The 17,721-nt window shown below is 44.3% G+C and overlaps 1 protein-coding gene across 1 annotated transcript in view; it reads right to left on the reverse strand.

Annotated features, from left to right (window-relative positions):
• Positions 1–4,668: 4,668 nt before the first annotated feature.
• The window catches only part of NCK2 (NCK adaptor protein 2), a 77,003-nt gene continuing 63,950 nt past the window's right edge, over positions 4,669–17,721 (reverse strand). Inside the window, exon 4 of the mRNA XM_003794313.3 lies at positions 4,669–6,026. Within this exon, the coding sequence (XP_003794361.1) occupies positions 5,832–6,026 (195 nt within the window). The 3' untranslated portion in view covers positions 4,669–5,831. The remainder of the gene's footprint in view (positions 6,027–17,721) is intronic.

Genomic DNA, 17,721 nt, shown 5'->3' on the forward strand with positions numbered 1-17,721 from the left:
TTTAATTTGTTGGCAAGTGAGGAGGACATTGGCAGACTCCCATCTTAAAGTACCACTGTCCCCTACTCTTAAGCAGAAATACAGAGCTTTTAAAAGGGAGAGATTTCAGCTTCAGGATATTACTGTTCAACTACAGTTGATGATTCTGATCAATCCTATCTCCAGTGAAGACAATCTCATGACCTCTGCCCAGCAGGCTTCCCAGACCTCCACCTACATAATTCCGTGGAGCCATCTTGAGTGGTACAAAGAATAAAGGACACTTCCCTAGCTCTCCACCGCTGGCCTGAGTCAGGGATGCAGGTTTAATTCTCAGAAAGAGTGGGGGAAGTTTTAAAAAGGAAACATTTTTACCCTTTTCGGGATATTCCCTCTGTTACATTAGGTTTTCCCCTCCCTCCCACTTCCCTCAGGGTGCAAACCCATAACTGTTCCCATTTCATGCTCCCGCTGGAAACAACTGACTCTTTTCCCCCTTGACATCTCTCCTAAATGCCAGCCCTTCAAAAGATCCTTTTTAAAATTCTCCCTGCTTAAATTAGGCAGCCTTCTTGGTTTCCAGCAAAACTTTTTTTTGTTTATATTCATAGTTCAAAAGTTGCAGTTCTTTCCTTCCTTTGGAACTGACTTTCACAAACGTAACCTCCTTGAGGGCAGAGATCTATATTTTTGTTTTGCTCTGTTTGTTGTTTACTACTGCAACCCCTGGCCTGGCCAGGAACCAACATCTCGACACTGGTTAAATGAAGTGCTACAGATGGAGGTGAAAAGAGCACAGGTGTCTAAAGCATGCAGATAGATAAAACTGGAGTCAAACTATCCTAGTGGGGCTGGTTTGCCCATCTTGATCCTAATGGATCAAATCCATTAAAGACACAGGCAGACAGGAAACAGTTGACTATTGGGACAAGCTTTCCTTGGTGTATCATTCCAGACCCCTTTAGCATTTGTAGAAGTGAAAATTGTGGCATCTGGCTGGAGTTCTAGGTTGAAATCTCTTGAACACAGCGTCTCTATGGTACTATAAACGTGTGGTCTGGAATCTCAGATTACTCACCACTAGCTTCATTTAGCAATCATTTATCACATTAACCTATTTTTTTCCTTTTCATTAAGCTCATTTAATAGCTGTACAAAGGTGCTAAGCATTTTACATTATGGAAAGCAGTTTACCTTATCTAAATGTGTAATAAAGCATAACAACTATAATATAATATCATCCTTAAGTGGCTGCACAAAAAAATGAGGCTCTGCACCAGTGGGTCGGATTAGGCAGAGGGTTTAGAACTTGCTGGAGTCTGGGCTGCTGGTGAGGAGACAGGCTTGGACCTCAGGTGGACACTGAGGTGGGCAGGTTCCAGCACCATGAGAATAGGCCCTCAGTTCATCGAAGTCCACTGACTTTCTGGATTGGGGCTTCCTCGGGCTGTGACCCAGTGCTCTGGCCCTGACCATGGCTGTGGATTTTGGCCAAAAGCCTGCTCCTTAGGGAGAAGATCATGCATTTTCTAAAAGCTGTTGAAGGTGAACTTTTATACCGGCTGTCAGGCTCATCCATCTTCAGTAGTAACTGCGGGTCAAGTGGCAGGATCCTCCAAAGATAGAAGGTCATGAGTCTTTCTATTTGGCATGTGTGAAACCCAAATGGAGGTAAAGGTGAATAAGGACTGTTGAAAGAAGAAAAAAATGGCACTCTAGGCATTCAAGAGTATACATTTCCATACAACCCAAAGAAAAAGACATGCTACAAAAAATGTATGTTGAGATTAATGTGTGTCTTCAAACCAGAGTGTGGGAACAGGTGGTTTCCCCAAAGGCTTCAAGTAGACTAGAATAACACCCAAAGCGCAGGCCCATACCACTGCCTTGGAATCTCTCAGGAGCATGTTAAAAGCACCGACCGTCCTCTGTCCCTTTCCAAATTGGAATCCAAGAGGCGGACAAATCTGCATAAAGGAGCACATTTTCTAATGGCTGGAATTATAATCCCCCTGCGTTCCGAGTGAACTGGAATTATAATCCCCCTGGGTTCCGAGTGAAATGGAATTATAATCCCCCTGCGTTCTGAGTGAACTGGAACCAGAATAGCCACGGCCAGCTCCATCCAAGCAGTGGAGTGCCATCTGCTGAGACGTGGGCTCAGGTCTTACGGACACTGGTTGGCTCACTGAACTTGGCCCAACTGAGTTGTCAGACCTCAGGCTGAGAATGTTTCATCCTCCCCATTCACTAACCCCCAGAAGAAATGTTTCCCACTCAAAAGATCATTTTTAGGAATGTGAATTTGTCAACCACCTCAGTTAAGGAGAGGTCCTGGGCTTCAGATGAAAAATGGGCCACAGGAGTTTGCTGAAGCAACATCTCTTCAGACACTTGCAGAGTCTAGGTTCTTCAGCTCTTCAGTGGGGCCCTCTAAGGAAGCCCATGGCTAACAGGGCACAGGTGAGTTCTAGACACAGAGAAGTGGTGAGCAGATCTCGTGACACAGGTAGGCTTATCTAACCTCCACTACCGTTGTGGAATGTCACACAAAGCACCATCTCCTGGGCTATACCAGCTACCCTGTGGATTGTGGAGATGGAGAGCAGCCCCATGTGGCTTGGGAGCAAACCCATTCAAAGAACTATGCAATCTGTTTGAAATCCATAAGACTGTGTGGGCACCACCATGGAGCTCAGCCCAGCAGGTGAACCACCACCCAGCGGGCTATCAGAACTCAACCAACCACACCAATCCCTCTAACATACTAACAATGAACAGTGCTGGGTCCTAGAGAGAAAAAGCCCACAACTAGACCCATGTTTATTGAAAAGCAAGATTTAAAAATAATACTTTCAAATTTTTCTATCCTTTCCATTCTGGACTTTGGTCTTAAGAAATTATTCTAACATTGGGCAGTAGAAACTGTGGAAAAGTAGGCTACAAACCAGTCAGCACACAAAAACCAATTACAAAGTTGCCACTGGAACCAGAAATGATTTGTTTGAGGCCCGGCACAGTGGCTCACTCCTGTAATCCCAGTACTGTGGGAGGCCAAGGCCAGTGGATTGCCTGATCTCATGACCAGCCTGAACAAGAGCAAGACCGATCTCTAAAAATAGCAGGGCATTGTGGCAGGCACCTGTAGTCCCGGCTACTTGGGAGGCTGAGACAAGAGAATTAATCACTTGAGCCCAAGAGTTTGAGGTGACTATGAGCTATGACGCCAGAGCACTCTAATGAGCGCAACAAAGTGAGATTCTGTCTCAAAGAAAAAAAAAGTTTGGAAATACCAGTTTTACTAGTCAGAAAGATACTAATTATAATTTAAGTTTTAATTTGTGACATACTTTGGGAAAAAAGATGGACAGTTTTAGCTCCCTAGAAACATCATTTAATAGCATTTGGCCATAAACTGAGTGGGAAGGGCCTGATGTTTACGTACCATGATTGAGTAGGATAGCCAATGTTTACATAAAATGAAGTCATATTTAAATACAAACACATGAGCAAAGTTACCCAGCTACAGAATGACTGACATTTATTGTCCTTTTTGCGCAAAGAGGGAGCAAAATAGCAAAACAAGAACTGTCCAGGAAATCTCTGGACCTTCAGAAAGGTTGATGGCATGTCCTCCCGGCCAGAGTATCAGAATGCATACTGCAAACCATGTGAGGTCCCCGCCTTAACCCATCCCCTTCTCTACAGGCTCATCCTGGAACTATCAGTCCACCCGAGCCAGGACATCCTGCAAGGCCAATTCCTTCATAAAAAGTATTAACCTTCATCTACGGCAAGCATCTGGATAACTCACACAGGTGTGTGTGGCAATGTTGAAAACAACTGTTAATTACAACTATAGGACTTAGATAAGTTCCTGAAGTCCACAATGTCAATCAGTTTTCTGTCCCTTAACTCCGTGTTTCTTCCTAGATAGTTACATGTAAATCAAGGTCTGCTGGCCATCCTGGGAGACAGTACATCAACGAATTCTAGGTCAAGGTCAAATGTAAGAGTCTGGAAAACTTTTTTCCACGGATCAGGTTGGGGGTGGACGGGCACAGCCCTGGAGCAGGTTCAAGCTTTGCATCCTGCTCTACCATGCAGTAGCCACGTGTCCTTGTGCATCTACTTTGTGTATCACCTTCCCTTCTATGATGGCAGAACCCACTTCAGGGGGTTGTAGTGGGGAACAAGAGAGGACACAGGGTCTGGGGCAAAGGGAGAACTTGATAGCATTTGCAGTGACTGGCCCACGAGGGCCCAGGGCCTGGGGCAAGAGACTGCATTCCCGGTGCCTGATGGGTGCCACGTTGTGGCAGTTCAACAAATGCCAGTGATGGAAGTTGGACATCAGTGTGGGGGCCACACCAGATGTGAAGATTCTGGCTGACAGCAGTTTCGAAAGACATTTCTGAGGACGTAATTGCTAAAGAGTAAGTTTGAAATAATTTCCTCAAGACTGAACCCAAGATTCTGGGTTCTCTTGGAGGTTTCCTAATTAAAATGCATTATTTCAACATACAAAAATGGTACTAGAAAAAAGAAAACACACAGGTAATAAATTTGTTAAGCTCTTCTCTAAAAGTGTTTCCCAGTTGGCAAAAAGCATTCAGGAAAATGCTGCAGTAATTACTCTCTCATAATTGAGTCAGGGGTTTCCCAGAGACAAACACACACAGAGTCTTGTAATACTTTTTTTTTTTATTACAATATCCAAAAAAAAAAAAAAAACTGGGTATGCAAGTTTAGGGGATCTCAAGACCCCTTCTTTAATTGTAGGAATGTGCCATCTCAAGACTGTATATTTTAACTATAAAGAAGTTCAAATGTAAAAGGAAAAAGAAAATGCAATTTCTTCATAAACATTCTGCGTGTCTCTTACTACCAATCACATATTCTTTTGTAAACCCTGAAAAATTTCCCCGTAAAGCAAATAATATATATATGTGTGTGTATATATATATATGTACATATATATATATATAGTGTGTGTGTTTATGTGTGTATAAGGTGTTGGTAACTCCCCTTTCCCAAAGATCAGCTGTTTTCCTTAATCATCTGTATTAGTGTCAATAAATGGCTACAGATATGTATTTCTTTGAGAATTAAATACATAATTGTGAAATTCAAATAAGCTGAAGGGCAAGAGGAAAAAGCACTATGTGGATGGCACATTTGAGGGTAAATTACGAAAAACATCTGTCTTTGAGTCACTGATTTCCTCTTTTGTAGACTGACTTTCAAGGAAATCCCTTCTTTATTGCAAGCACAGCCCCAAAGGCACTGGACAGCTTCCTCACCGCCGCCTCACCTGCTGGTTCCAGTATTGCTATCGGCAAACGCGCCTGCTCCCTGCAGAGTCTGGGAGCCCCACGAGGGCCCAGGGCCCAGGGAGCCATCACTCGTGCTGTGTGGCAGGCAGAGAGCCCCGAGCTCGGGACACCACCCTGGGAGCGTACTGTGGCTCGATCCCTTGCTAAGTACAGCTTCACTGTGTTCACACTGCACCCCAGTGGGCTTCTGTTAGCGAGGACGATCCAAAACGCTCATGCTGTTGCCAATTGAAAAGGAATAAAGTGAACAAGCTCGCCCCTGCCCCCTCTCGCTCTCTAAAGCTGGCTGGGATGGGGTGACAGGATGTGAGGGCCCAGAAGGCAACAGGAAACCAACCAACCAGCCGACCTGAACAGAAAAAAAGACCAGGCAGAGGGGTCGGCCAGGACCACCCGCCGCAGGGCAGGGCCTGTGCGCACAGCGGGGTGGGCACCGCTGACCTGACCGCTGGGCTCTGGGGAGGTGAGTGGCACCGAAGCCGGGAGCTGGTGGGCCACAGAGCCACGGCGCCGATGTCACTGCAGGGCTCTGACGAGGTAGAGCTTCTCCCCGTGCTCGCTGGTGAAGATGGGTGCCTTTTTGTAGTGCTCCACCAGCTCGTCCATGGTGTGGAAGCGCCGCTGCCCAATGCAGTAGACATTGTCCACAAGCTGCACCTTGAAATGTTTGTTCTTTCCTGACGCTTTCAGAGACACGGAGAAGTCACTGGGCTGGGGAAGAAACAGAACGTGAGTGACAACCAGGCCTGGCAGGAGAGGTCCATCCCTGCATCACTGCCGCCGACAATGTAGGTTAAAGTGTCTGACTCTTTCATGTATCCAAATCCACACCACCACTCACCATTCACACAAGTAGCCGAGCCTCTGTTCACCATTTACAAGGGCATCTGGTGTTCAGAATGACCCACAGGCTGGCCGAGGTTCTGAAATTCTGAATCAAAGACAAGCTTGAGGTGGCTTAGCTCAGTTTCAGAGTTAAGTGCATTTTAGTCATTCCAACAGTGGCGCTCGCTGTGGAATGCACAACACCTGCCCTAACCCGGATGCTCAGGAAGCCTGCATTTTTTCATTTCATGAACTATTTGCGGGGGGAACAAATTCCAAACTGGGAATCTATTGAGGCCGGCTTGTGTAGCAGCTAGCAATCTCACTTCTTCTGACTCCTAACACTACTAGACATTAGACCATCCATATTTTTCTGGTTCTAAGAATTTAAAAATATTAAGAGCAGTAGAAATTTCTGGTTGCATTTTATTGATTTTTTTTTTGCAGTTTTTGGCTGGTGCCTTACTCCCTTTGAGCCACAGGCACTGCCCAAATATTATTTATTTATTTATTTTAGAGACAGAGTCTCACTTTATCGCCCTCAGTAGAGTGCAGTGACATCACAGCTCACAGCAACCTCCAGCTCTTGAGCTCAGGCGATTCTCCTGCCTCAGCTTCCCAAGTAGCTGGGACTAGAGGCGCCTGCCATGACACCTGGCTATTTTCTTATTGCAGTTTGGCCGGGGCGGGTTTGAACCCACCACCCATGGAGCTGGCGCCCAACTCACTAAGCCACAGGCGCTGCCCCTGTGGTTGCATTTTAAGTAGTTCGTAACATTCCAGATGGGGCCACACTGTGGTTTGAGCACAGATTATATTGAGAAATACTTAGAATCTGTGATATGTGAGTGCCTGGCTTATATTTGGGTATATTTTGGAAATAAAGTATATCATTATTCTAATTAAAATTGGTCTTTCATCTCATTTACTGAAAAACATGCAAGAAAGATATTGAATGAGGAATGTTCTTTGTAAAAAAAAAAAAAATTAATTCAATAAATAACAATTACTGAACACTGACTACATGCCAGGCAGCTGTGCCCTGGATATGTGTGTGCGTACACAAGGACATAACCTTTATTATAAGTGACACTCAGTGGCGGAAGATAACTAAGGTGGTGGACATACGGCTGCTGACTGTGATAAATTCTGTGAAAAAAAAAGGAGAGTTGCAAGAATGTGAATGAGCTAGAGGTGGCAACTGTGTATGAGTATGTGAGTGGCAGTGTGTATACATGTGTGCCTGACTGTGAACATGTGTATGGCTGTGTGTGTGCACCATTAGTCTACATGTAGGGGTCAGGAGAGGCCTCTGAAGACAGTGCAGCTGGGCCTGAGCTGTGCAAGGCCCGGGTTGGGTGAGGGTGGTAGGTGAATCGTGACCTTGGCCGGGGGGAGAAGAGGAAGCCCAGATTCCTTCAGTGGCTGCAGAACAAAACCCATCTTCCTAGCTGGCCCCTACGAGCCTGATACACCAGGCTCGACTATGTCCCACTCCTAGCCCCCACTGCACTCCTGTTCATATCCTTCTTGATGCCAACTCTGTCCCCTCCTTGGTCAACCATTCTCTTGGAGCCCAGATCAAAGGGAACACCTCCCTTAAGAAGCTCTGCTGGCCCTACGTGGGCAAGCTCCCACTGCCCCTCCCTGGCTTCACAGCACCAGGGAGGCAGTGCACAGCACAATGTGGTTCTTCATGGAAGTCCTAGCCCAGCTTTCTGCCTTTCCTGCCACCCAGAACCAGGTGACCCAGCAGGATCACCTCCTGGGACCTCCAAAGTTAACAAGCGCTCAGGCTACAGTCTCTTACCCTGAATTCACCAAGCAAGAAATGCTTGATACGAACTTCTGCACAATAAGGAATCACTCCATCTATACCAACGACAACTCAGGGACAGATGTCTGAGAAAATCGAAACTGTGCAGGGCAGCTGTGCTCCCCCACCAGCCCCAGCTGTTAGCATGAACGAAGGAAAGAGACAGTTGTGTTCATAGTTTGTATCTACAACCTCTGCCCAACACAGACCGAGTAAGAACCAACCTTTGGGGGAATGGCCCCCATTTCCTCCACAATAACCCAGGGCCTGCTGCCTCCGGAGCCCAGCAAGACTGGAAGGTTTATCTCAGGGTAAGTCTCAGGTCACAGATGATTTCAGAAACCAGCCCCTGAGTGGGAGGAGGACTAAGGGAGACATAGTACTTGAAATTTATTTCAGTGGGTCACAGACCCTGATGTCATGGATGATCACACCAACTGGCCCTAACATGTGACATTTTAGGCAATCATGTGACAGCACATTTCTCAGATCACGACTATTTTCATAGGACTGAACAAGACGGATGGAAGCCGGCCCCTGTGTTCTCAGCATGACCATCTAAGTTACGTACTGTGTATGATTTTGAAAGTTAAAGAAACTAAAACAGGTACTGCCCAACAGGAACCCCACGTCCCTGCATGGCACAGGGTTATCTGCCCCCGTCGTCGTCGTCGTCTAGATCACTATGGTCACTAGTCCTCGTGGATCAGGAGAACAGCCACAGCCAATCCCGTAGCACTGTGTATAGCAATGTAAGCTATGAGCCACTCAACCCTCTCCTGGTGGCTTCTTTAAAGCAATTTTTATTTTCTTTTCATGTCCCTTGCTATTAACATGCTTATAAGTTGTGTCTTTAGAAAAAAATGGAGAGTGATCTCACTTTAATAATTTACCACAAGCTGGGTCCTGTGCAGGTGCTACAGAGGCTCTAAGTGACTCATAGACAAAGTGGCATCATTTCTAGTGAGGCAGTATGGGGGTGAGTCCTGGTAAACACACGACATGCCTGGGTTTTAATTAAGCCAAACGATCAACAGATGACTTTCAGAATAGGGAAATTTGCTTTTAATTTAAGCTTCTTAATTTAACATCACAGGGTATGTATGCGTGCATGCCTATGATTGTATCCAGAGTCTGTTACGGTAGTAAAATGGAATACAGCGGAAAAAAATCATTTTTAATTTCCTGGGCTCCCAAGTAGAAATCTTAAAGTGAAGGACACAGAACTCACTTATGCCAAGCGGGAGGGCTGAAAGTTTGGAAGCATTCTTGGTTCAAATAGAGATTTTGTACAGAAAATGTGAAAATGAACAATCTATATACTAACGTACACTGTTACAGGTTACCATTAAACACCTTGACATGAAGTCTGGAGAGGAACTAAACCAGAGGTGCTCCCAAGACCAGCAGCAACAGCATCATCGGGGAGCTGGAGAGAAAAGCAAGCTTCCGGGGCCCTGCAGCGGCAGCAGCTCTGGGGTAGGCCCGGCCACCTGTGTGTTAACCCCCTGCACTTTGGGTTTAATGAGTCTTCCAGGAGATCCTGATGCAGTCTGAGAACTGAAATAAAACTTGGGGCAGCCACAAGCAGTGCTGGGGCCAAACAGACGTTCAGATGTGAGTTTGCCTTATTTATGGGGGGGCCCCATGCTGAGAGAGAATTCCACTGCCAAGACTCTGCCCTGTCTGCTGGCACCTTTCAGATTCTATCCCAAGAAGCCTGCAGCAGAACAGTCCTTGGGGAGGACCTACCCTCCTGGGACAGAGGGACACTGCAGCAGAGAGTGAGCTAAGGTCTCTTCTCTTCAGATGGAGCCAGTGCCTGGCTCAGATACAGATGGAACTCTTCCCACCCCCTACCATCTCCACCCCCCGAGGCTGAGCCGGCCAGGAAGGCGTCCCAGGACGGCAGCTCTGTCTGTCCTGCTCTCTCCTACTGGGGCCCTTCCATGTGTGGGTTTCTAAAACAGACTTCAGGAAATCAGATGAAAAAGGAGCATGCCACGCTCACCCCTCAATACACTGATTGAAGGGACTGATTGATTTAGTGCACTGATACTAAATTGAAGCTTGTCAAAGAACTTAACATGGTTTTGAAACATGCAGTCCAGATGGTGGCTGAAGCTGGGGTCACCCGAGGGCTGGGCTAGGAAGGTGGTGTGCTCACATGAACCCACAGCTCTCTGTGGGGCCGCCGGCTTGCCCTAGAGCAAGTAGTCTCAGACAGCAAAGAGGTGGTCAGGATGCCCCAGTCTTGGAAGTCACCCCTCGCCAGCCCCCCACATTATGTTCATCACAGGTGAGTTGTTCCTTAAGCACAGCCCATGCTCAAGGGCTGCCGCCTCCACCCTCTGAAGAAAGGAGTATGGAAGAATTTGTGGCCATCTTCCCAAGCCATCATCGGTACTACACTCCTTAAAATGTTCTGTGACTGGAAGAAAACCTAACTAGACTCTGTCCTGTACCGCTCTCAGTTGAGAAAACTCTGCCCCCCATTCCTTCTCTTTCATTCCCACCTTTGGGCTTCCTCTCCCACTGTCCAATTTCCCCACCTTTCCCTCTGCAAACACTGTATTTACTAGGTGTGCAGGAATTCCTCTCAGCCGATTACTGGGCTAATTCTTCCAATTTTCTAATGGGAGATCACTGCGCCTTGTTATTTCCTTCTCTATTTCCTGTAAGGAGTGATTTTTCCATTCTTGCCATTTATTTATTTATTTTTATTTCAAAGTATTAGTTAAGGGGGTACAAGTGTTTCTGCTACATGGGTACCTTGTAGAATGCTTAGGTCAGGGCTCTTGGTGTGCTCATCATCAGAATAGTGTTCGCTAAAGCTAAGATTTTATCCTTCTTGTAGTTTTTGAATCAAAGGTTCTGGAGAACTACTGTTTAGTAAAATCCATTCATTCCAACTTTCTTTTTGTTAGGAAGTCATTTTTCCAAGTTTATTAATAGGGTGATAGAAAACCAACCTCTCCTGGGGTCTCTATTACTGTTTCTGTTTAGGTTTTAAGTCCCCTATTTGAATATAACCCCCCTAAAGTGCAAGAACCTGATTTCACTCCACATTGCCACACTGGGCACAGAGTACTCAGTATTCCCTGAATGTGCTGACTTAAGAATTTCCAATTTTGGCCACACATTTCCACTGTCCTTTCCTCTAGGTAATTCTCACACCTCATCACTTTGCAATTTCTGTTCATGAGTGAGCAGACAAGGTATTTTAGGAAAAAAAACAAACAGAAAATACACTCTCTGGTACTATTTCTTCAGCTTCACCAGCTTGAGCCATTCCTCAAACACTTGCTCAAAAGCACCTTTGCGTTTTTATAAAACAGATGCCCAGTCACCTCCATCTCTCTTTTGCCTGAGATCTAGTCATCATTTTCTAAGAGAGGAAGAAAAATGGATGCCAAGAACAGTCTTTAATAATCTATATTTCTTCCTTCTGAAAGCTTAAGTGTTAATGAGATTTCTGGATTTTCTTCTAAACACAATGCCGTGAGGAAAAGGGAAGGGAAAGTCCTTGCTCCAGGTACTCCTGGTCCTTTAATAACCTTAACCCTTCTCCTTGTTACTCGCTTTGGACTTTATAGATCATAAGAGCAGAATGCCATTTGTGTGATCCACCATGCCTTGCTTGTAGACTATGGACAGATCTCTGGTCACGCTGAAGTCTCCAAGCATCAAGAGTCTGTACAGACAGTGAATAATCCCTCCACAGCCAAAGAGAGGCCATCTTATTGGTTACTTGTCAAAAGCTGTACCATTCTTTCTTTTTGGTAAATAATGGATATTTTTCTCTTCTGATTTCTCTTATTTTTATTTATTTATTTTTAATTTTTTTAAATTTATTTTTCTTACTTATACGTGTGTATATTAGGTCTCCACTCTTTACCAAAGGTACTCGTCTGTCCAGGAAAAGCAATTCATTTACCAAAAAAAAATTGAGAACGAATGGGATAGAGGCAAATTGTGCTCCACTGATCAATAGTTTTTCTGTCCTTATCTCAGAACACCACCTTTCAGTTTTGTCTATGAGGTCACCCTCCCTAGCTGTCCACTACAGCCTTCTTTTAATCAAAACTGGCTCCCTGTCTATACCTGTGCCACCAGCTGTCAATTGGCACAACTGTTTCTACATCAGATTGTCTCTTTCAAACCCCAAGTGTTATCAGTCTCACCAGCATTTTCTATTCTCCTATAAATTTGTGTATAAAATGTTTACTCCACAGGCCAGAAGCCACATCCACATGTGATGTGATCACTTATCTCATTAGCATTTGAAATAAACTGAATTACATAAATGAAGAAAAATCTATCATCAACTACAAAACAGGCCTCAAGGTCCCATCTACCTAATCTAGGAAAATGGAAATTTCTCTGTCCATTTTCAAGCTAGTGTGGGCATGCCTGTTTATCCCTCCCTGCCCCCAAATATATTTCCAATGTAAATACCTCTGTGGGTAGGCCTTTAGAATACTGGGCTTGTCATTCTTGGGTTTTTTTGCAGAATGACAGCTGGTGTGACGAAGTGATAATCATTTAAGTTGGATTCTTACCATATAACAGAATGGTGTTCAAAAGGGCTTAAACCAAGTGCATATTCCACAGTTCAGTGGTTCTCAAATCTGAGCATCAAAATGACTTGTTCAAACCAAGGCTGCAGAGCCCAAGTCCAGATTCAGCAGGATCGGGCGGGGCCTGGTAATCTACATTCTAGCCAGTTCACTGGTGACACTGATGCTGCTGGTCTGGGACCCACACTTTGAGGCTTACTGCCAAGGAAGGTAGAGACAATTTTACCTGAGTATCCTCGCATTTGCTTGCAGAAGCACCTATGTTTCCTTCTGTTAATGACTGTTCTCTAATGATGATAATACCATGAGGACTTTTCAAAACAGTGAAATAGATTACAGTAAGGAAGATGGGTGAACAGCCCAGTCTGCACGGGATTCCACTCTCACTACACAGTAAACCCCATTTATGGGGCATTGCTTTTGTGTTATCAACTCCACAGGGGTCTGAACTCTATTTTATTACTATGTGCTGCTCTTACCATGCTCTATGGGCTACGATAAGGAAATGCTTAGTAACAGGGCCATGAGAAAGGTCCCTAGCTGAGACTCAGCCAAAATACAACTTAAAAGGTGAGAAATGTGCTTGCCAAGTAAAGACAAACAAAAAGCGAAGCTGAGATTAAACGGTTATGTGCTGATACAGATCAAAACCACAATGATCTAGCTCCTGCTTCTTACCAGTTACAACAGCCATTGTATACATTTTCTCTCTCTCTCTCTCTCACACACACACACACACACGCGCGCACAGAGTTACGTGCTGGGACAGGGATATATTCTGAGAAATGCATCACTAGGCACTTATCTTGTTGTGCAGACATCAGAGGGTGCACTCACACAAAGGGGGATGGTGTAGCCTACTACACACTGAGGCTAGATGATGTAGCTGCAGCGTGTAACTGTACTGAATAGTGTAAGCAACTGTAACACAATGGTAAGGATTTGTGTATCTGTACATATCCAAACATAGAAAAGGTACAGAAAAAATACAGTATTAGAATGTTATAGGGCTGCCCTACAGTGACCAAAAACCTCACTGAGGGGAGAAACTGGGACCCCTGTGCACTGTTGGTTAGGATATAAAATGGTGCAGCCACTGTGGAAAATAATTATGGCATTATTTTCAAAAAATAAACACTGAATTGTCATTTGACCTAGCAAATCTACTTCTGGATATAAACATCAAGGAACTGAGAGCGGAGAATTGAAGATCTATTTGTACACCCGTGTTTACAGTAGCATTATTCACAGTAACTCCAATGTCCACAGACAGATGCGTGGATAAACAGACATGGTCCATCCATACAATTGAAAGTTACTCAGCCTTATAAAGGGAGGATATTCTGACACATGTCACAACACAGGTGAACCTTGAGGTCACTGTGCTAAATGAAGTAAGCCAGTCACAAAAAGACAAATACTGTGTGACTCCACTCATCTGAGACACCTAGAGCTGTCACACTCACAGAGACAAAAGAACAGGGGCTGCCAGGGGCTGGGGCCAGGATGGAGAGTTAATGTTTAATGGTGCAGAGTTTCAGTTTGGGGTAGGGGGATGAAAAAGTTCCAGAGATGGAAGATGGTGATGGCTGCAGGACAATTTGAATGCACTGAATGCCACTAAACCACACACTTAAAAATAGTGAAAACGCTTTCGTGTTATGTATGCCTATTTTGCCACACTAAAAAATAATTGTAAAAGATTATGTGCTGGTCTGAAATGATTGTGATATTCTGATGGAAATGTCAAGAAACCAAAGTATGGTAATGGGTGGAGGACTCTGTGCTCTTCCTGTCACAGAAGCCTCCAGCTGTGGCCAGGCAGTGCACTCTAGGGCTGCAGGGGAGAGTGAGGGAAGTGACTTTGTGGTCACTTTGTGACTGAGGTCACAAAGCCCGGTGTGGCATCCCCTCGTGAGGCCAAAGCAGTGGTACAAAAGAGCTCTGTCTTCAGATCCAACTGTGGTAGGTACTTGGTAAGTAATTTGCGCTTTTCTTAGGGACAAGAGGACAGCTGGAGAGCTGTCTGGATGCTACAATGATCCATAGACTTTCCAAATATTAAGACTATTACTAGAGGATGCATAATTATATTCTTTTTTTTGGTTAATATTTCATTTATTGTGTTCTGAAGTATGAATATGATTTATCAATGACCACTCATCAGCAATAAGAGTAAGACAGCAAAAATAACATAATTCTGGGCAGGTACATATCCCCATATGTGGCTATCCTTGTCTCCTAGAGTCAGAAGTCATTAACTGTGGCATTCCTGAGGCTCTTCCAATGTAAGAGAGAACTGTAGGTTGTTTATTCCAAATGAAACAGCCATTCTCTGCTAAGATTCCAGAACAGCCAACTGACCATAGGAAGGCAGTCCTTAAGGCTGATGTTTGAAACATAATTATATTCTTCTATGGATCATTCCACCTTTCAAAAATACCTCAATAATGCTGGACTGGCACTGACCCCCTTGGGCCTCTTTGTAATTAGTACAAATTAATAAAATACTTTAGAAACCATCTCTGTTGGCCAGTACTTTCCCACTGCGCATCTTGAGAACAAAACTTAAGACATTTCTTCTGAAAATTGAAGAGAAATTGTTTTCAGAGGTCATCTGGCAAAGCCCCCATGGCAGGCCAGAGAAGAGATGTGTGCCTGCCTTCTGGGGGCTTCTCTGAGAAAGAAGCAGCACTCTCCGAGTGTTGCCCAGAGCTGCATATACATCGTCCCCCTTCGGCCAAGGGAGGCCAGCCTGAAGGCTGAAAATGGGACGGTGCTTTCCTACAGCCATCTCACAGGCCTGCCACTCCCCGTGACCACATCCATGGTAGGAAATACCCTATGGAAGGAACAGTCAGGGCGTGTCTGCTGGGGGGCCCTGCAGCACCACTCGCCCCCACCCCCACACCATCTGTCTCCACATCTGTGAGTGTTGTTAAAAACAAAACAAAACAAACCAGCACTTTCTATGATTTTATCTCACTGCTGGTTTAAGTGGGATGATCATCAGATTGCCAGGAAGCTACACCTAATTTTTACTTCTGCAAACCAAAGGGAAGTCTAAATCTAAAAGGCAAACATAGTTCCCAATTTTCCTGCAGCCATGGCTGCAATTTTAGCCTAGCAGGTGATCCAAGACTGTTCACACAAATAGGCCAGCACATCTGAGAAGGATGGGGAGCTGTGGTCCCCAAAGAACTTATGACCAACACACTGATCAGCTTGCTCTTGATTACATTAAAAGAATCAGCTCTCAATTAGGTGCCTGTGTTTACACAGATGCCAGTGGATAGTGCATTGTTTGTTATATTTTATTTTCTTGAGATAGGGTCTCACTCTGCCACCCAGGCTCGAGTGCAAAGGCATCCTTACAATTCACTGTGACCTCCAATCCCTGGGCTCAAGCGATCCTCTCACCTCAGCTCCCCAACTAGCCGGGACGGAGGTGCTACCATGCCTGGCTTGTTTGTGTGTTTTCCAGGGGAATGGTGAGCAGCCAGGGCCGAGGAGGCAGAGGCAGTGTCTATGGTCTCTTAGTAATCAGGCTCTGAGCACCAAACTTCTAGTGCACAGCCTAGAACTAGATTATGCCTGTACTACATAATCCTGTAGCTCCTTCTATCTTTGAAAACTAAATATACTTAAAGTTAGAAATATTACAAAAATCCAGGCTTAAAAACTTCCATTTGGTACTGGGCAAAAAGCCTGGCAATTAAAAATAACTTATCTTTGAAACTGGAAAGATGCCCACAGGCACTGTTCATAGGAACCTAAGCTTTCTCTTAACACTAACTCATTTATGAGAAAACACCTGGGGACCATCGCGCCCACCCTCAGACCTAGCGAGCTTGCTAGCAGACCACAAAAGGAATTCACTCAATTGCTCCTCCTCTTCTGAGGTGGCCTGGAAGCGGCTTACAGGCCTACACTTTGCTCTGACAATCCACCTCTATCCAATTCTCCAGCAGAAACGCAGCAAATGCAGCTAAATATATTTTCAAACTCTAAAGAGTAAAAAATCAAATAAATATCATAACACTTCAAGAAATAAATTCCACTCAGCAAATGCTAATAGTTTTACAAAAAATTAAAATAAGCTCTATGACGATTGTCATTTTCACCTATAAGCATTTTTATAATTCTTAAGAATAAAGTGTTACACAGAAACAGTTTCAGTAACTTCTGGGAAGATGTATACAACCACTGAGAATGCATATAGGAATCAGGGGTTTTCAAACTGTGACCAAAGTGTGACTTCCAGATCAGGAGCATCAACTTCACCAAGAATTGTTCCAGAAATGCAAATTCTCAGGCTGCAGGAGGTTCGCAGTCCCCAGACCTCCTCAATCAAGAAGGCTGCAGGAGAGACCCAGCCATTCCTGTTTTAACAAGCCCTCAAGAGGATCCTGATACACACTACAATTTGAGAATTACTATTTAGAGAGATGGAATGATGACATTGTCTGAAAACACAGTTTTGTTCAGAAATTATGATTTCTATAAGAAAGATTATAACTATAAAAATATTGAAAGCAATCCTTCTTATTCTTTTATTTCCTAGCCAAAAAGTTTTGTTAAATTAAAAAAAAAAAAAGAAAACAAAACCAGAAATGAAATACCCATCTACTTTTAATGTGGCTAATATGTACCTTAAGTTACCCTTAGCAAGAGAGTTTTTCTCTACTGGAAACAAATCTATTGTACGACAAAAAAGCAAAGTAGTATTTAATACTACTGTGGGATACACTACCGCTGAGGGAAAGCCTGATCTCTTTGGATTCTCAAATCTTCCGGAAGAAAGTGACTTTCTAAGCCTATGGATGAGCTGTCCAGCAAAGTCACTTTTTAGACCTCATCCCAACTGTGATCTGTCACTTTCTGAACAACCTTTATCAGCATGGGGGATGTAACGATAGAGAAAGCAAAATGCTGATGACTTGCATAGCTTACCAGAACTTTAGCTAAGGGTTTCTGTTAACTGTAAGGTTAACATCTAGCTACATCCACGCAATCAATGTAGACAAAATATATAAAGATTAAAGAAGAGATACAGAGGGTGAGTAGGAATTTGAAATTTCTAGATATAGGGAAGCATGGCTCACAGGTGGAGACATGAACATGAAAAGAAACAATATTGCATCACCTTTAGCTGCTAAGATAAATGACCAGTGTAGATGAGAGG

The sequence above is a fragment of the Otolemur garnettii genome, unplaced genomic scaffold, assembly GCF_000181295.1.
Source record: "Otolemur garnettii isolate 467f Iridium unplaced genomic scaffold, OtoGar3 scaffold00079, whole genome shotgun sequence".
NCBI classification, from domain to species: domain Eukaryota; kingdom Metazoa; phylum Chordata; class Mammalia; order Primates; family Galagidae; genus Otolemur; species Otolemur garnettii.